The 21,131-nt window shown below is 37.6% G+C and overlaps 2 protein-coding genes across 2 annotated transcripts in view; both read right to left on the minus strand.

Moving 5' to 3' along the window:
• LOC131242383 (protein DETOXIFICATION 27-like) overlaps window positions 1–10,307 on the minus strand; it is a 64,261-nt gene extending 53,954 nt beyond the window's left edge. Inside the window, exons 1-4 of the mRNA XM_058240975.1 lie at window positions 9,698–10,307; window positions 8,325–8,411; window positions 8,177–8,233; window positions 7,656–7,894 (exon numbers count right to left, since the gene is read on the minus strand). Of these exons, the coding sequence (XP_058096958.1) occupies window positions 7,656–7,894; window positions 8,177–8,233; window positions 8,325–8,411; window positions 9,698–10,233 (919 nt within the window). The 5' untranslated portion in view covers window positions 10,234–10,307. The remainder of the gene's footprint in view (window positions 1–7,655; window positions 7,895–8,176; window positions 8,234–8,324; window positions 8,412–9,697) is intronic.
• Window positions 10,308–12,893: 2,586 nt separating this feature from the next.
• LOC131242022 (protein DETOXIFICATION 27-like) overlaps window positions 12,894–21,131 on the minus strand; it is a 47,670-nt gene continuing 39,432 nt past the window's right edge. The window contains exon 12 of the mRNA XM_058240376.1: window positions 12,894–12,989. Within this exon, the coding sequence (XP_058096359.1) occupies window positions 12,894–12,989 (96 nt within the window). The remainder of the gene's footprint in view (window positions 12,990–21,131) is intronic.

Below are 21,131 nucleotides of genomic sequence, written 5' to 3' on the forward strand. Positions count from 1 at the left end.
GGATTGACGGTTACGTTTTTCTGAAATTAATTAGTTTTAGAATTAGGTTAGGATTAGGATTTTACTAACTTTAGGTTAAAGGTTTTTATATTATTTTATTTTTAGAAACTAACCTGTTTTCCTATTTTGTAGGATCCTGAAATAACTTCTAAACTGGTAATCCCTTTCTAATTCCTCTACTTTTTCTATTTTTAGAATTAGGATTTTAGTTTTGAAAATTTTCTATTTTCTAGTATTTATTATTATTATTATTATTATTATTATTATTTTAATTTAATTTTATTTTATTTTATTTTTTTATTTTATTTTTTTATTTTTTTTTATTTTTTTTATTTTTTTTATTTTTTTTAGGAACTAGTTTATTTTTAAACCTTCATCTTTTGTTTTTAGAAACTAGGTTAATTAAGTCTCTTTTTAGAAATTCTTTCTAATTTTAGAAACTAACTCATCTTTCATTTATTTTTAGGCTTCGATTTTCTATTTTAGAAACTTTCTAATTCTAGGTCTTCTTTTTAGAAACTAACTTAGCTTCTAACCATAGGGAACTTTCCTTTTTAGAAACTAACTTTCTATTGTTTTCTTTTACAGGATCTTAACATAGGAACTTCTCATTTGGTACCTTCTTTCTAACTTCTCCTCCTCTTACTTTCCATACTTCTGTAGGATCTTTTCTTCTATTTTTCTTAGAATTAGACTCAGAGTTAGGGTTCTACCATGGAAGCGTGGGTACATGCATATGCCGAGATGGATAAGAGATATTGGGGAATGCCTGAGGGTTGTGGAATTCAACGTATACCTCAAGATTCTTCTCCATCAAGAACAGACATTGAGAACCGACTAGAACGTTATGTTCCATCTGTTAATAGGGTCGTATATGATCGTAATTATGGAAACGAGGATTATTATCAACCATCATATTCTCCCATGTATGATCAGTATGACTATTACCAGGGAAAACATCAAAATTTGGAAGATGAACCAACTATATATTATAATGATTACCCTCTTGGATACCCTACCATTGATACCCAACCAGACACAATCCAAGAGGATTCAGCTCAGCGTAGCCTGGCCTATCTCACGGAAATGAGAAAAGCGTTGGAAGCGCTTAATTCGCGCCTTGATAAGATAGAGGAGGCTCGGTTATCTCAACTACAATTCATTCCAGAAATACAATGCGAGAAAAGTGATCCTAACTCGCTTTGGAAGAACTCTGGAATTACAAATGAGGAGTTGGATTCTATCAATGAGCATATGGTTCAATTTCCCGATGAGTTGATCTCAATGACTGTTCAAAGGAATGGTCAAGATGCGTGGGTATCTTTCAAATACAGTGATGATGACACACTTTCCTCACATGACACACAGGATCTCAATGATGACGTAGAGGTTAGTTTTTTCAAACCTCAACCGAACTTAGGTGTAGAATGTGAGGAGAGCGACCCCATCCCAAGTGTGTACTGCACGGAATTAGACGATGATGCGTATTGGGATGATGATCATGAATATACAGCCCAAAGTCCCCTAGAATCAATCTCAAGTTTGGTCCAGGTCAATGATCAAGATGTACATGAAGTGGTCGGTCATAATGAACCACTCCCCTCACCTGACATGTCTGATTTTAAGGTAGAGGATGAGCCCATTACAATCGACCCTTCTAACTCTTGTGAAACATGTTTGGACCACTCCTCTGAATTAAATGATGATGTGATTCGGGAGAAGGACGAGTTGCTCGCTACGACCTTGGAAATTGAAACCACTAAGTTGAGGCCACCATCTAAGTTGTACGCATTTGACAATTCAACACCTCGATTGAGTAATTTCAATGAACAAAGTGATCACATCGATGCTTCCCCTATTGATTTTCAATCTATCTGTGTAGGGCTGGAGCAAGAGAGCACACCTCCGTTTACCTTTAAAGACAATGGATTCCTTGGGCAGATCATCACAAGTTTTAATGTGGAAAATGAGTCACCCTCAGCTGAATGTCCCAACTCTTTTAATGATTGTTTGGCACACTTTGCAGATTCAAATGATCCCATGATAAAAGACATAGTGAATGTCTTGCAAGACAACATCTGGGTAGTCATCACTGACCGAGAGAACCCTTACTTTGAAGCCCCTTCTTCCACAGATCCTGAATGTTTACCATTGAGGGAGGAGGAGCTGAAAATTGAACCGAAATCTGACACTTCGGAATGTGTTGAGACTACATTATTTCTTGTGAAGTTTTCTAAACTTTATCTACCTGTAGTTTCTGATTCACTATGGGATACTAACGTTGAAACTTCTTCTGTCACAGGTGAATCGTATATACTATGGATACCTCAAGCACTTTAACAGAAAATTTCTTATGAGGTACATAAGTTTCTATGGAAGGTCATGCTCCAAGGCGTCCAAGCCTATTGCAAAAAGGGCTTTTGGATGATCCTGTTGAGGAGCTTACTTAGAAACTTATCAAGATACTGGCCGAAAGAGGAACCTTGCAGCTTGACTCAGTAGTTTTTCCTTGTTTTCTTAGGACTATGGTAGTTTCCTTTATGCTGTTTTAGGATAGACGGTAAACTTAGCGCTCATGGGAGCCAAACTAACTTTTCATTCCATTTAATTTTTCTAGTTAGTTAGTTCAAATGTTTGTGGGTAACATTGCTGCAAACCCTCACGAGACTACAACTCGTCCACTAGGGGCAACCTAGGGGTTTAAAGGCTTGTTGCATATGCTAAATGCAATCGAGAGCACCTGCGAAAGTGGTGTAGGTAGGATTTCATTTTTGTTATTTTTATTTTACTTCTGTTGGTTTCTCTCTTGTGCTGACCCGCTCTTACGTAAATATCTATGGAAAGCCTCTTAATTCTTTCATCTAGGTACTATCTTTCCATCACTCCTCTTATATTTTTGTTGTCCTATGTGCATTGCATGCTTATTTCTTTTACATTGAGGACAATGTAGATTTTAGGTTGAGGGTGGGAGATTAGGTTTCCTAATCAGTGTTAGGTTTCCTAATCAGTGTTTTCTTGGTCTTGAACAAAAATTGTGAAATTTTTCAAAAAATTTTCTGACATTTTTGTGAATTCGAAGTGATTTTGACAACCATCTCAGATTTAGAATTACAAGATGAGTGATGTTGGTAATTTATGACTCTTAAATTCAGTTATCTATTATATTAGATTTCACAGTTAAGTTTGAAGTGTTAATCTCTGATTAGAAGTTTTAAACATTGATTGAGTTATGATTTCACATGTCACATCTCGCTTTCACATTAAGATTTCAGTTTGATATTGAAGGGTTAACTTGGTAATCACTAAGCATGTAAGGAACCAGCTTGGAAAATTTGTCCATCATGATCAATTGAAGAAAAAAAAAAACAGATACCTTTGGAAAAGGTTGGGCGAATAATCTTCACCATAGGTTTGCTCCCTATAGGTGTAGATTTAATTCCCTATGGATGATATGTAAAAAAAGTTGGGTGTACAGTCTTCATCATAGGGTTGCTCCCTATAGGTGAGAATTTGATTTCCCTTCTTGACGTTACTTTTACTAGAAAAATCAAAAGCAAAAAAATAAAAATAAAAATAAAAATAAAAATAAAAATGATGAAAAGGTGATTTGTGAGGCAAGTTTTGGTAATTCTCGTGTTGGTTACCAATGATATCCTGAGATAGAGAAGTAAATTTTAATGATGATAAGCCGAGATTAGACTATACACTCATGGAACTTAATGTTTAGAATTGTTCTGATTAATGGATTAATACTTTGAACTCGACTATGAAGTTATCGTGCGCTCGAGTTCAGGAGATAGTAATGCCCAACATTCATGAATCATAGAATTCTAAGATTTGGATTGTTTTTAAAAAAAAATCATTCGATTTTATAGAAATTGTCCTGTAATTTTCAACTTATTTTTCGCATAATTTGCTCGGGACTAGCAAAATGCTGGTTGGGGGTTGACAAAAACTTGTTCACTCCCCAAGTATAGGGTTGTGATGTAGTAATAAACTCGGTAAGACCGAGGTCGAATCCACAGGGACTGATACCTGTACGTTATCTGAAACCAAGTAGAACTAGAACTAGACTAAGATGTAATCTAAACCAAATAGAATTATAAATAATGGTGAGAGATTAATGTAAAACTTTAAGGAATTCAGAGGAAGGAAACTAGGGATTCTGAGGATCCACTTGTAGAGATCAGGGAGATCTTATGCCTACTTCAAAAATCATGAAAATTAAACGGAACTTCTTCTGATATAATTTTAAAGAGATGAAAGGTATATGAATTAGAATGGATTCCATCACCAAACCATGCCCAGGAGACAAAGTTAACAAAAGAATTAAACTAATTACCAACCAATTAACATGCCATGAAGGTCAGGAAGGGTACCGTCATCCAACCATGCCCAGGGGACGATGGCGAACAACAGGGCTTCCTGACGTCATAATCAAAATAATGAAAAAGAAATACTCAAAGCCATTGCAAACCCATTGTAATTTCAGTCACAACAGGCCATTAAAAACTAAAAGTATTCCCATATTAAAATTACATGAAAACTTCTTCAATTTAAACAAAAAGGCACAAGCAACAAGTTCTCCCATCACGCTACAAGCTTCACCTCTTAGCCCTAGCTAAGAGGTTTAGCCTACCATGATTAGGCTGAATTCAAAATAAACAAAAGAAGAAGAAGAAAAGAAAAAGAAAAATCAGACCCAACCCAAGCCAGCCCGCTTCTCTCTCTGCCGACGCCCACCTCAAGCTTCCCTGCCAAACTCCCACGTTGAAGCCTTCCAAAACGAGCCCTCTTGTTGCCTCCACGGCCCCACCTCTTTCTCTCTCCGTTTCCTTCTTTCCCTTGAATCCTTTTTCTTATAGGCAACAGCTTGCGTAGCCTTTACGCATAGCAGAAGACGTGCGTGCGTAATAGAGCTTACGCTGGATGTTGGTGGGCCCTACTTCTTGGTGTCAGGTGAAAGATCCACGCTGTCCATTAGATTCTGCTCGAAAAACTATGTAAAATTGACTGGTTTAGGGTTAGATTTGGTGTGGCCCACGGAACGTTTCATTGCACCGTCCGTCTTCCGTTTGGATAAGAAATTCACATGATCACTTGTATGGGACCAGAAAGGAATCATATCCAGGGTCTTGGCCATCCTCTAGAGCAAATGGACGGGTCAGATCATCTAATGGAATGATGGGTGGGGCCCACTGTCAAAACCCAAGTGGAGCACGTCCGTCACTGGACGTGCGAAACTGCTAAATTTGGATGTTTTGCGCAAAAAATAGGTGGGGTCCACTATGATGCCTGTCCTAGAAATCCACTCCCTCCATCAGCTCCTGTACATAATGTTAGCCCATGGCCTCTAGTTTAAAGTAGATCTGACTTCAGGGTGGGCCACACGCTTAACCGATGTACGGACAACATTCACTCTTAAAAATACAATTTGCTTCACGTAAGCCATGCATGGAACATCTATTTACAGATTTACCCTTCTCTTTTATTATATCTTCTGCCGTCAGTATCTCCTGATTGCACCATGCAAATGACACCAAATTTCATTAGGAATTGTTATTTTTTATGCTCTTTCTAACGCCTAAGTTTGAGCCTTAATCGCTTCTGGATTGCCAAGATGCTCTTTAACGGCTAGCACCCTCTGATCTCTCTGTTGGGCCACTTCCACGAGGATTTAATGGCTGAAATTTGAAGTGTACGGTTAATTTATGGTCCTCAGGCCATGTATGAAATTTCGAGCCAAGTGGATGGTGGAAACCCTGTGATCTTGCATTCTGACTAACTTTCAGGCCACTTGAGCTTCAGTTTCTCAATTTTCTCGGATCTCTGGCGTGTATATCCATCGATCTCGGTCCTCTGGAGTTCATTCCTTGCTCTGGTGACTTCGGAGCGTTAAATCCATACTTTTAATACTCTTTTTCAATCAAAGCTCCTTATTACATCCTGCAACAAAAACACGATTAAATTATAATATTAGGCATTATCGTGTACGTAAAATCAGGCTGTAATCGGGGTCTAATATGCAATATTCGACCCTCAACATACAAACACAGCTTGGCATGGATTCAATGTTTGTAGCGGTAGATCAATTCTCAAATATGATGTACTTTATCCCATATGAGAAGACCATCAATGCAACACATATGGCGAATCTTCTTCAAAGAGGTCGTGCAACTACACGGGGTTTCCAAGACCATTACTTCTAACTGCAACACGTAGTTTATTAGCAACTTCTGGCAGACTTCGTAGAATCAGTTCATACGTGACTTCAGTTATGTAGTGCATACCACCCACATACTGATGATATACTAAAGTTGTGAATTGCACGTTGGGAAACTTCATTTGGTATATTTTAGGTGACAAATAGAAGTAGTGAGATTTGACCTTGTATCAAGTAGAGTTTGTATTCAATAATATTATGAACCACTCGACAAGGAAGTCCCTATTTTAGATTGTTTATGGTTGAGTATACCGCCATACACTTGACTTGGTCTGTTTGCCCAAGCTCTCGAGCATGAGCATTACAACAGAACATATGGCGGACCAAATCATTAGCATTGATGCGGATGTGTAAGTCAAGTTGCAAGCTTCGAACAATAAGTACAATGAGCAACTCGACAAGCATCAGCGACTAAAAGTGTTCGAGGTGAGATACCATGTTACGATACATCTACGCAAGGAGAGATTTCCAACCGGGAGCTACAACAAGTTGAAGAACAAGACAAGTTGAAGAACGAGAAGATTGGACTGGTACCGATCCTCCTAAAGATCAATGACAACGCTTACGTTGTTGATCTTCCGAATGACATGAAGATTACGCATACTTTCAATGCTATGGACCTGACCGAGTATCATGAACTGATGTTGGATGAGAACTCGAGGTCGAATTCTTTTGAAGTGGAGGGAATTGATGTAGAGTGGTTCATGGATAGTTTCATGGCAAAGATGGACTAGAGAAGGCTCGATCGAAGGCGAAAATGATTCAGACTGTCAAAACCTTAAAACAATCGTGTCTTGCAAATAGTCGTATCTCGCTATGCTGGGTTGCCCGTGCCGGATTTGTGAGATTCCATCATATCGATAATGAAAAGTTTTATTTAATTTCGTTTTTACTATAAATAGTAAGTTTTAATTCAAGTATAACTTTTGATCATTTGAGTTGTAGAAGTTGTGCCCAGCATGAAAAGGGCTTCGAAAAATTTGGAGAATAACATGGTTAGGCTAAATTGGACATAATATTTTTGGACAGAAACCATGAAGTCTAGTAAGAATGGAGGTTGTTTATAAATAGTAAGTTTACTATTTATAGTAAGTCATGTTTTTAGGGTGTTTGAGTTGGAGTTTAAGTCTAAATAAAATTCTGTCCTAAGTTTAAGTTCCTTATTTAAAAAGTTGTAATTTCATTTTTATCATCAATTAAGTTATTTCAAATTTATTGGAAATTATTTATAATTTTATCCTTTGTGGACCGAGGAAACTCCGTGAGGAGTCTAGAAAGCTCGGTGGATTTGGAGTAGATATCCCCGAGGAAGACGTGATTGACCACATCACGTCCCTCCCTGTGTCATTATATTGAAGGGGTTGGGTCTGATCTGACCTGAACCAACCCACTGTCTCTCCTGATCAGCATAGAATGGAAATGAGGGACTCACCTGAGAGAATAGGCTGCACGCTGTTTAGGAGAATGCTGAAGGCGAGCAAGATGGATAATTTGTTGACCGCTTTGAGAACATCGTCACTTGAGGTGAAGATGAGAGCAAGCATATGATGGTAGCCTAGTATTAGAGCAAAGAAGATGACTCCGATCACTGACGATGTGACCACAGCAACGATCGTTGCAAACTTGGCCGCTTTCCCATTGCCCGCTCCAAGTTCATTAGCAACCCTGATTCTATTTCATCACATGAAATGAGATTTCTTTAACAGATTGAGGTCACATGTGGCCCATTGATGATCGGGCCCCCATGGCTCCTTAGATTACCTCAACCATCCATCTGACGGGCCAAATCTGACTACCGTCAATCAGAACGAGAAATGCCTGACCAGTGTGATATTTCTATGGTTTTGCACCCGCAACAACGCCCACATGATGGACCGTCGGGATCATCCATCCATGTACCCATGTGTGCCCATCATGGAAAATGTAGAGCAGATGATAACAGGAGATACTTACCCAGTAGCTGCGAATAATGAGAAAGGAATCATCAATTGCCACCCATTGATGTTCATGCTGCACAAATGTAACAAGCATCAGACGGTTTACATGATTCAGAGAAAGGTTCATTCCAGAGAGAGAGAGAGAGAGAGAGAGAGAGTCTGACCATATTGAAAGGGCATCCACTGCAATCTCAGCGTTCTTCATATTACCGGACAGCAGGATCAACACTTTATAATACGAGTTCTCCAAGCTATCATTCGAAAAAAGAAGAAGGATAAATCTCCTTCTTTTGAGAAAAAGAGCGGGCTAGCTAAACAAGAAGATTGCCGATTGGGCCCACCGACATCTGATCACAAAGCTCATCTGGTAAGCCTACCACGGATTGTTCATGCCACAAAAATCTTATCGGACAGTTGATTCTTGCTATTTGACCCATGGCCTACAAAAGGACTGTTGGAAACAGACATGACCGGTGGTCCAACTTCAATTCGATGATGAAAGGCCCACCAGTTAGATGGGAGATGATATGGTAGGAGAGGAATGGCTGACGTGGTGAGCCGATGTGTCAATTAGGACGGTCCATACAGTAGATCCCATCATGGATGGCCTATATATCCTTTTAAAAAAATAATCTTGTAGAAGTTCCTAGCCACCACTTTCCTTCGTTTCTTTATAACTGTCTTTAAATCCGAGTGTTCAGCTGGCTAGATAATCTGATTCCTGTGTAAGACCCATTTTCCATCCATAGCAGGGCTCACTAGACCGACAGTCCTGATTGACTCTTAGACCTGCCACGTGTAAGGTGTAGGAATGGGCCTACCATATTCTTGTTCAACAGGCTCTACAATATCATCTCCATGGCTACCAATATCAGTTCCATTGACTGCAAAAATAAGGCTGGATCACCAGTAGAGCAGTTAATGGGAAAGACCTGGGCCGGGCTGAGGTACATTGATGGCCCAGATGGGCCCGTGACAGGTCAAAACAAACATGCTAGAGACCAGCTCCTGATGATTTTGCATCGACATCCCAAGTCCGGCCTAACCAGATTCTGGCCACTTACTTTTGTGCAGGACGTGGGTTGTTTATCATGCATGTTATATGTAAAAAATTAATAGTAATAATCCTAAACCGGCCATGCCCGGTCCGGATGGACTCTTAGACACATCTCGATCCCGGCTATCAACAAATACACAGGCTTAAATTTTGGCCCGCTCAGGCCTTCATGCCAGTATTCAGGCCCAACCCAGCCCCAAGTTGGTCACGGGCTAGCCCAACCCATTGACCGCCCCACCAGACCAAACTCAATGGGGCCCATGTATTAGAAACACGTCAATGACTAGCACGAGGTGGGATTTTGTTTTCCTCGCTCTGCCACATCCTCACTATGGTCCATCATAATCAACGGTGTAGAATACACGATCATTCTACACACACACACACACACACACACACACAGAGAGAGAGAGAGAGAGAGAGAGAGAGAGAGAGAGAGAGAGAGAGAGAGAGAGAGAGAGAGAGAGAGAGAGAGAGAACCATAGCATGACGCCGGAAGCGGCCGATAGCTTGATGAACTCCCACAGCCCCGAGAAAGCCTCCCAAGAGAATCCACCCCACGAGAGATGACAGCCTCCGCATGCCGTATACATAAACAGCAGCGCCACAATCAGCCACCATGAGAAGTTCATCACGATCGCTGCCGCTAACAGCCCAAGATTGAGTTTGTATACAAACAGCCAGCTTATGAACACGTGAACGGCCAGCGTAAATCCGCTCACCCATGCGGTGACTGCATTCTTCTTCTGGCATTGGAGGAATCTAGTTAGAGGTAGCTGGAAGACCAAGCCAAAGTGCTGTGGGATGACCCAGATTGCGACAGTCCCTGTCAGTGTCGCGATCTCATCCGTCAGGCCTGCCAGTTTGAAGATCGGCTTCGCAAAGATATAGGTGGGCAGCAAGAGAAGTCCCCAGAGGAATAGAACTATCCATGATCGCTGCAGGTAGATGCCCAACGCGGAGTATTGGCCAGCCCCGAATGCCTGGCTGCAGAGGGTCTCCAGTGCGCTTGCCATGCCTAGCTGATATGTTGTTTCATCAATTAAGAATACACGAAAATAAACAGGAACACTGCATGAGATATACACAGCTTACATGCATGGATTACTTTTGAGTCATCTACATAGCAAGTTGCATACACTTGTTGCATTTTGGAGCGTCCAAATGATAGCCCCAATTTTGGGACTGACCATTTTTTTTAAAAAAAGAGACATGCTTAGAAGCCCATGTTTTGATGTTTTGGTTGAATTCTATTAAAAAAAAGGAGACAATGCTTAGAAGCCCATGTTTTGATGTTTTGGTTGAATTCAATTAAAAAAAAAGGAGACGATGCTTAGAAGCCCATGTTTTGATGCTTCGGTTGAATTAATTCTATTTAAAAAAAAGTTTTGATGTTCTTGAATTAATTCTATTTTAAAAAAGCATACTTTTAAACTATTTCCTAAAACTTGTCTCAAGCTTTTAAAAATAAAAAATAAAAATAAAAATAAAAAAAATTATATTTTGGTTTAACTAATGTCAATCATGTAATTTTGTAACTCATATTTCAAAAAAAAAAAAAGAAAAGAAAAGAAAAAAAAAAAAAGGACTATTATGTGCTTTTTTACTTTTTGTTCATTGCGCTAAAGGTCATGAATCCACTTCAACCGTGGAGTATGCTGTGGGCCCCACAATGATGTGTTTGTTTGATTTACACTGTCCATCCTTCTTAAATCATGATTTGAAGTATTAAGTCAAAAAAGAAAAAAGATACAAATCTCAAATGAACCCTATGAGAATTAACAATGACAATTAAAATTTATCATTAAAAAATGGTAGGGTTCACTATAATTCCTTTTTTGCCATCAAACCTGTTCACTAGATGACGTCGATATAAATTAAGGGCCCCACTAAAATTAATTTTTGTCATCGAACATGTTTAGCCCCTTAAAAGTTATCAAGGGTAGGTGTTCATTACCTTCCGTTTCTTATGGTGTGGTCCACTTGAGATTTAGATCTTCCTGGTATTTGGGATCATGGCCTAAAATGACCTCAAAAAATGGATGGATGGTGTGGATATAACACATATATCACGACGAGGCCCACAACTTTTGAAAAACCAATAGGGAAGGTGGCGCTGGAGGAGCACCGCTTGTGAAAATCCACTCCATTCATTCATTTTTTGAGTTCATTTTAGGAGATGAGATAAAAAAGGTGAGCTGGATCTAAGACTTTGGTGGGCTGCATGAGAGGAAACAATGGAGATTGAATGACTACCATTGAAATATTTGTATGGCTACAAAAGTTTGGTATTAGGATAAGCTTTTTTATATTTTTAGTTCATTCTAATGGGAATGACCTTATAAATGGTTTGGATGGCATATAAACATTAAGGTTGAGCCCAAGAAGGTTTCCATGGTAGGTTTTTTTTTTTTTCCTCCCCCAAATTTCCCTATCGTGTGGCTCACTTGGGTCTTGGATTCAGGTTAATTTTGGTAGCATGTCCTAAAATGAGTTTGCAAAATGAATACTGTTGAGGGTCAAATATTGCATATCAGACCCATTTATTGCATGGATTTACAAGCATGACACCGTTTAATAGCTTGATTTAATTGTATTTGTGATGCAGAGTGTATTTACAAGCATGAACTGAAAAAGGGTGCTTAAACCATGGATTTAACGCTCTGATGACACCCAAGGCAAGGGACGGACTCTAGGGGACGAAGATCGATGGAATTATGCATCAAGGATCCGAGGAAATCAGGCCATTCACGTTAAAGAGGCCCGAAATTGGTGAAAAATGCAAGATCACATAGTTCTTGCCATCTGATTGGCTCAAAACTTCATACATGGCCTGAGGGCCATAAATTAACCGTACATATCAAATTTCAGCCCTCGGATCACTATGGAAGTACCCCAACTGACAGATCAGCTTATAAACCATTGATTCTGGGCCCACCTGATATCTAGAACTGTCTCAACTTTGGTATCGACGGTTTAAATAAGATGAGAAAGTAAATGGCTGGATCAGATTTTCAAATCACATCACATTGGGGCTTGTACGTGAGGCATGTACACTGCACGTGTACACGTGCTGAGCCGCACCAAACCACGTTACGCGGGTCAGTAGCGCTGACCCGCATCTCCTTCTCAAATACGGCAACTGCCATTTCACGTAAAACGGACGGACGCTGTCCATTTTTACGGACGCTAGTGGGCCCCACAGAGCATACGTACGGACAATCCAAACCGTTCATCGTGTAGAGGGCCTCGACTACTACAAAACCTTGCTGAACTTTTGGACCCATGCAAGCACACGTGCGCGATACAGAGGCCATAAACAGGCAGTCCTGCGACGTTCAAAACAATTTTTGAGGTGATTTCTTTTCTGGGCTGCGTCAATGGACGTTCAAAACTACCCATTCTTGACTGAAATTTCGTCCTGAATCTAATGGACGGGGTGGATTTCTTCGAAAATATCTCTGTGGGGCCCACCGAACACGTCAGCTCCTCTGCGTACGCCTTACGCACGTTCGGAAAAACCGGAAGTTGCGGGAAGTTGCGGGCCGCCGTCCGTGAACGGATCAACGATCCAAGCCGTCCATTTGATCATACAAGGGGTGCTTACACTCGCCACGCTGGCAGATTTCAAAGAGGGGAAGACTCCTCCTCTCAAACTAAGTCCAAACGTAAACAGTTAAGCGTTTCCTGTTGCAGAAGCAGAGTTCCGCAAGGAATCTGCCGTGAAGGATTTCGCAATCCGGCCAGGCCTCTCCTGCACAGCCCCTGGCACCTATAAAGAGAGAGAAGAAAGAGAAAAAAGGAGGGCTGGAAGCTGGAACGTGAGAGGAAGAGCAGAGAAACCGTGGGTGGCGGTCTTGGCTTTGAAGAAAGAAGAGATCAGCACGTGAGCTGGGCTTTCTGCTAGATGTGGCTGGAGGGATTCAAGCTGCTGGCAATGTGTGGAGGACGGAAGAAAGGAAGACAGAGAGAGAAGATGGGAGAGAAAAGATAAGAAGTTTTTCTTATTTTTCTTTTATTTTTTCGTTTTCTCTTTCTTTTTATTTGCTTTGAGTCCAAGCCATTCATGTTTGGCTAAACCTCTTAGCTAGGGCTAAGAGGTGAAGCCTGTAGCGAGATGGGAGATTTTACTGTGTGCCTTTAATTCATAAACTGGATTTGATATAGTTGATTATTGAAGGAATATTTTTCTTAGTCTTTTATGGTCTGTTGTGACTGAAATTACAATGGGTTTGCAATGGCTTTGAGTATTTCTTTCCCTTTTTTTATGTTTATGAAGTCAGGAACCCCTGTTGTTCATCATTGTCCAATGGGCATGGTAGGATGACAGTACCCTTCCTGATCCTCATACATTGTTGGTTGGTTGGTAATTAGTTTAATTCTGTTGTTTACTTTGTCTCTTGGGCATGGCTTGGTGATGGAATCCATTCTAATTCATATACCTTTCACCTCTTGAAAACTATATCAAAGGAAGTCTAGTTAAATTCCATGATTTCTGAAGCAGGCATAATTTCTCCCTGATCTCTACAAGTGGATCCTCTGAATCCCTAGTTTCCTTCCTCTGAATTCCTTAAAGTTTTAGATAATTATTCCACAATTATTTCTTAAATTCTATTTGGTTTAGATCACATCTTAGTCTAGTTCTAGTTCTACTTGGTTTCAGATAACGTACAGGTATCAGTCCCTGTGGATTCGACCTCGGTCTTACCAAGTTTATTACTACATCACAACCCTATACTTGGGGAGTGAACAAGAGAGGATGGATTACAAGCATATATTACGATGGGCCTCATCTAGCTTCCGAATGCAAGAACTTCCTGCAAATGATTTTTCAAAGGAAAATACTTCCAAAACCAGCCAAATCGGATTGTTTATATTACTGAGTAAACTCTGTTAGTCTCACTGTGAATGTATGTGGTTTATCCATGATGTCCATCCATTTTTCCTGCTCATTTTAAGGGTTAACCCTAAAACTGAAGCATGTCCAAATCTCAAGTGGACCACACCACAGAAAACATTGGGAATAATGATTTTTTTACCATTGAAACCTTCTTAGGGCCTAGAGTGATGTTTATTTGTCATCCAACGTGTTCATAAGATCACACGTACATGAATGAAGAGAGAACACAAATATCAGCTTAATCTAAAACTTCTGTGGCCTCCAAGAAAATTTCAGCCATAGATGTTCAATTCACACTGTTTCATGTGGTGTGGTCCACTTGAGATATCGAAATCCTTCATTTTTAAGATCAAACAATGAAATTATCTAGTAAAATTGATGGACAGAGTGGATAAAATACACAAATCACTGTGGGCTCTACAGAGTTTTCCCAGTGCGCTTAGCATTCTGAGTTACTCAATACGCAATCCCTTCGGGCACAGTCACCGATTGGGCAGCACACACAACCAACGTAGAGACCGACGGTCGTGTGAGGGGCTTCATGTGGCTCATCGTAATGTATATGTTTTATCCATGCTGTTCATCAATTTTGACAGATTATTTTAGGGAATGAGCCGAAAAAAAGAGAAATTAAAAGCTCAAGTGGACCACACCATAGGAAGCAATGAGGATTGAAAGCTAACTATTGAAAACTTCTTTAGGGGCACAGAAATTTTCGATTAAGCTTTTATTTATGTTCTCCCTTATTACATGTCTATCTAACCTTGTTATGAACAAGTTGGATGGCAAATCAACATGACAGTGGGCATTAGGAAGTTTTCAAAGTAGGAATTCAATCCTCTGCTTCATGAAGTCTATAAAATGATCTGTAAAATTGGATGGATGGCATGAATAAAACATCTATATCACCATTGGCCCCACAAATCCTTTAACAGGACCTTTAGTCTCTAGCTATGTCCTAGTGGGGATGGTGCCTAATCTATGCCCTTCCGAACTATCGCTCTGGGTGATGGTGTGGCCCTAGGAAGGTTTAAATGGTGGGTGTCACTATCCTCACTTCTCTGGCTGACTAATAGGGAGCCTTAGGGTGATGGCAAGATAAGAAGGAGAGAGAGAGAGGGCTTCAATAGGCTAGGAGAGTAAAGGAGAGAGGGTTTGCAGGTGAGGTTCACTTATTCGAGCAAGAGAGAGGGCACGAGAGGTAATTTTTGAGAGTTTTACAAGATAAAGAAGGTTTATATATATATATATATATATATATATATATATATATATATATATATATATATATATATATATATATATATATATATATATGGAAAAGGTACTATACGCTCAACCGTATTATACCTTCCATATGGTCGAGTGTTGGCGGCATGTTATTGGTTCAGATGGTGAAAATTTTAAACAAATAAGGAGATTTTATATGGAAACTAGAGAAACAAAACATGTGAAATAGGTTATTAAAATATCCATCCACTTCTCTCACGCGTATTTTCTGCAAAAGCCTTGCGCCCGCCGTTGAAACCTTCCTAAGGCCCACTATGATGTTTATCCGAGATCCAATTTATTCATAAGTTAAGACATGCATGAAAGAATAGAAAACACAAATTTCAGCTTGATCGAAAACTTTTATGCCCCTTAGAAATTTTTAATGGTGGGCATCACTTTATCCACTGTTTTCTGTGGTGGGTATATTCCAGCTTTGGATACGACTCATTCTTTGTCTCATGCCTTAAATTGACATCTCAGAGTGAATGAAAAATATGGATATAACACATACATCATAGTGGGTCTGGTGATGTAACTTGTCGTAGCTAATTTGCGTTTAGCTAGTGTTGAAGTCCATTGCAACTTTTAATATGACCCCGATTGTGTCGTCCAAACGGGCAGGGCTTTGTGGGGCCCACTGTGATGTAAGTGTTTTATCCACGCCATTAAAAGATTTTTTCATATCATTTTAAGTTATTATCCTAAAAATGAGGCAAGTCCATAGCTCCATTGGACCATAATAAAGGAGGTTATACTGATAACGACACTCACTGTTGAAACCTTTCTAAGTGCAAACATTATGTTGCTTTACCATCCAACCTATTCATAAGGTCATGTAGACGTGGATGAATTGAAAACACAAATATCAACTTGATCCTAAACTTCTCCAACTCACAAGAAGTTTTTAATGGTGGACGTTCAATCCCCACCTTGTAGTCCACTTAAGCCTTGGACCTACTTCATTTTTTTGGTTCATATATTAAAATGATCTGAGAAAATCTTTGAACGGAGTAGATAAAACACTTACATCACATTGGGCCCCACAGAGCCCTGCCCAGACGGAGTAAGACGCGCGTTCATAAAGGAAGTGGATGTAGGCGGATTAGACACTGAGAGGTGGACACGGATTGCATCCTACCCCAGCCCCTCTCTAGCCCCGAACAAGCAGTTCTGTAGGCAGGCCCACTGTGATGTATCCATTTATCCAAGTCGTTCATCCCTTTTCAAAGATCATATTAACGCATTAACACAAAAATGAGGCAGATTCAACGCTTAAGTGGACCACACCAAATAATAAGCTTGGTTGCATTAAATGCACAAAACATTAAAGGCTAATTGCATTAAATGCAAGAGTCTTATGTGGTGTGGTCCATTCACTACGTGAAAAATGGAAAAAAATGACGGATTTAGAGACGGTTCTGGACCGTCTCTAAAATTGCTTGGTTTAAAGACACTTTAGAGACGGCCGTAAACCGTCTCTAAACTTTTAGACGGCCCTTGATCGTCCTTATTATTGTCTTGAAAATTTGAACGTCCACAAATCATTTGAGACGGTCGAAAACCGTCGTTAACTGCAGATAAAAGACGGCCATTGACCGTCTAGAATAAGAGACGGTCCCTGACCGTCTTATATGCTGGAATTTGAGACGGTCAAAGACCGTCCCTATTAGAGACGGTCATTGGCCGTCTCTTACTGGTAATTTGAGACTGTCAAGGACCGTCTCAATTAGAGACGGTCGTTGGCCATCTTTTCCTGTAATTTAGGACTGCTAAAAATAGTCTGTATTAGGGACGGTTCTTAGCTGTCTCTGTTTGAGACTGTCAAGGACCGTCTCTATTAGAGATGGTCATTAACCGTTTTGTCTTAGTAATTTGAGACTGTCATGGACCGTCTCAATTATAGACGGTCAATGGCCGTCTTTTACTACTTCTGCAAGGGAGGCAAAAATAACCCGCATTAGGGACGGACCTTAGTAGTCCCTATTTAAGACTGTCAATGACTGTCTCTATTAGAGACGGTCCTTAGCCGTCTTATTGTGGTTATTTGAGATTGTCAAAGACTATCTACATTAGACTAATGCTCAACTCAAACATTAAAAATAAAAATAAAAAAATTATGAATTTCGAAAAAAAAAAAAGTTAAAAAGCTTAGAAAAATAACTAACAATGTTTAAGAAAAAATTTTAGATTTTGAAATAAAAATTAAGAACTTTTAATAAAGTTGATAATTTTGAAAAAAAAAATTTCGATAAGAAAATGATATTTTGAAAAAGAAAATTTTAAAAATTAAACAAAATTGTAAAAAAATTGTCAAATTGTAAAAAAATATATTTTTTAAAAAAGAAAACTAGATTTTGTATTTTGAAAAGAAAATTTAAAAAGTTGTATAACAAAAGTGATATTTAAAAAATGATATTCTGAAAAAGAAAATTTTAAAAATTAAACAAAATTGTGAACAAATTGACAAATTGTAAAAAAAATATATATTTTTAAAAAGAAAACTAGATTTTGTATTTTGAAAAGAAAAATTAAAAAGTTATATAACAAAAATGATATTTAAAAAATGATATTTTGAAAAAGAAAATTTAAAAAATTAAACAAAATTGTGAAAAATTCACAAATTTTAAAAAAATATATATTTTAAAAAAGAAAATTACATTTTGTATTTTGACAAGAAAAATTAAAAAGTTATATAACAAAAGTGATATTTAAAAAATGATATTTTGAAAAAGAAAATTTAAAAAATTAAACAAAATTGTAAATTTTATATATATATATATATATATATATATATATATATATATATATATATATATATATATATATATATATATATATATATATATTAAAAGAAAACTAGATTTTGTATTTTGAAAAGAAAAATTTAAAAGTTATATAACAAGATTTCGATAAAAAATGATATTTTGAAAAAGAAAATTTAAAAAATTAAATGAAATTGTGAAAAAAATTGACAAATTGTAAAAAAAAAAATATATTTTTTAAAAAAGAAAACTAGATTTTGTATTTTGACAACAAAAATTAAAAAGTTATATAACAAAAGTAAGATTGAAAAAATAATATTTTGAAAAAAAAAATAAGAAATTAAACAAAATTGTGAAAAAATTGAAAAAATGTAAAAAAAATATATATTTTAAAAAAGAAAACTAGATATTGTATTTTGACAAGAAAAATGGAATAAAAAAAAGGATCTATACCAAATTAAATGGATGTGGCCTACAATACACAAGGTGGGATTAAAAACATGTAAACGTGAAAAGAAAAAAGAAAAAGAAGAAGAAGAAGAGTGTTAACTCGAGGTTAAAAAAAATATACACGTTTAAGAAAGAGGAGTGCAAATCAAAGTTCCTCAATACCTTGGTAAAAAAGAAAATGGTCTAAATTCAACGGTAATATTAGATGGTTGAGATTATCCAATCATTGTGATATTAAAATAAGTATTCTACCCAACATAATAGATGTGCCCTTCAACACAAGTGCAGACCAAAGGAGATTGAAGCATATAGATGTTTAAAAAGAATAGTACAAGTCAATGTTCTTCAGGATAGTCAAAAAGAAAATGGTCCAAATTAATCCAACGGCAATTTCAGACAGTTAAGATCATTCAATCAGTGTGACCTTTGGAGAGGTACAGGTATGCCAGGTGTTGCCAACATTAAGAATTGGTACCAAATGCATACATTAGTATACGCCATTCTCATGTTATCATTTTTCGGCTATTAACTCGTCTCCAAAGTAATGAGATGTAAACTTGCACAGCTTAGATATAATTTAAGCTGTTTGTTAATTAAAAAAGAATTGGAATATAGTTTAAGCCAAATGGAATCTAAAAAGAAAAAGAAAAAAAAAAAGACGACCGACATCCATCAAATCATACCAAGTCCACCAATCAGATTTTGTATTTTGACAAGAAAAATTAAAAAGTTATAACAAAAGTGAGATTTAAAAAATGATATTTTGAAAAATAAATTTTAAAAATTAAACAAATTTGTGAAAAAATTGACAAATTGTAAAAAAATATATTTTTAAAAAAGAAAACTAAATTTTGTAAAAAAATGTTAAATTTATTTATAATAAAAATGATATTTAGTTAAAAGAGAAAAATATATATTTTCTGAAAAAATGTTAAATTTATTTGTGAAAAATAAAATTACTAAATTATTAGGCACATCCACTAATTGAACCTTTAATCGTTTTGGACAATCTAATCAGTTCAAATTGAAGAGTAAATAACTTCAGATGTTTAAATCAAATTTCACCGAAATTGTTGGTCAATCTTGTATGCCCAATATCTTTCTCAGATATATGTAGCCTGATTGAGGCGAGTAACTAGTCAAATTGAGAATTAATTAGTAAAATAGAGTGAATGAACTAGACATGTGAAATGGGCCAAATATTCGGTTAAAATTGTGACCCAACTTATAACTGACCTTGTGAGAACCTAAGAATTGATGTTAGTAAGTTTTGTGGGCCTCATCATGATGTGTGTTGAACATCAACATCGTGGATTTGATGTGTCCCATTTATAGTTATGAGATATCTCAAAAATCATCGATAAACGAAACTTGAGTGGGCCATACCATTTAAAACTATGTGAAGACATCCTAAAAATATAAAAGCACTTGGTGGGGCCCACATGAGTTTTGGATGCGGTTGAAACTTGGTCGACCCCTCATCCAAGTGGGACACACATAATGAGTGGGTTGGATATGTGAATCACATTTAGCGCCCAATATATGATTATGAATTTTTTAAGGAAACCTTTCTCCACTACATTTAAGTGAATTACTCGTTACCTTTATCAAAGTAAACTCTGTGGGGTTCACCGTTATTTATTTATTTTATCCACTCCATTCATCCATGTTAACAGATAATTTGAGGTCTAAAGAACAAACAGGAAGCATATCCAAAGCTCAAGTGGACCACACCATAGGAAATAGTGTGATTGAACCTCTACCATTTAAAATTTCTTGGTGGCTATATAAGATTTTGATCAATCTGATGTTTGTGTTTTCTATTCATTTATATATTTTTGATATTATGAACAACCTTTAATTGTTTTTGGACAATCTGATCAATCCAAACATGAAAAGTAAATAACTTCAGATGTTTAAATCAAAATTCACTCAAATTGTTAATCAATCTTGTTTGCCCAATATCTTTCTCATACGAAATATGTTCGAGGCGAGTAATCGTTTTTGGATGTTGGTCGGTGCTCTATGGGTCCCACCATGATGTATGTGTTTCATCCATGCTGTCCATCCATTTTTACAAATCATATTAGGGCAAAATACTAAAAATGAAAGGGATATAAATCTCAGGTGGACCACACCACATGAAAACAATAGTGATTGGATATCCACCATTAAAACCCTCCTAAGGCCCACTGTACTTTTTATTTGACATCATATCTGGTTGATTAGGTCATATAGGCCCAGATGAAGAGAAAAAAATATCAGATTGATCCATAACTTTATATGGCCCCAAAAGGTTTTTAATGGTCGACGCTCATTCAACACTGTTTCTTATAATGTGGTCCAGTTGAGATTGGGATATACCTCATTTTTTGTCTCATACCATAAAATAAAATGAAAAATAGATGGATGACAAGGATGAAACATGCACATACATCATGGTGGGGCCCACAGAGCACAGACCATGTGACCCATGACTGCTCGTAAGAGAGACTCACTCTCTGTCCTCTCTCACTCTCTCTCTCTCTCA

Source organism: Magnolia sinica, chromosome 4, assembly GCF_029962835.1.
Source record: "Magnolia sinica isolate HGM2019 chromosome 4, MsV1, whole genome shotgun sequence".
NCBI lineage: Eukaryota > Viridiplantae > Streptophyta > Magnoliopsida > Magnoliales > Magnoliaceae > Magnolia > Magnolia sinica.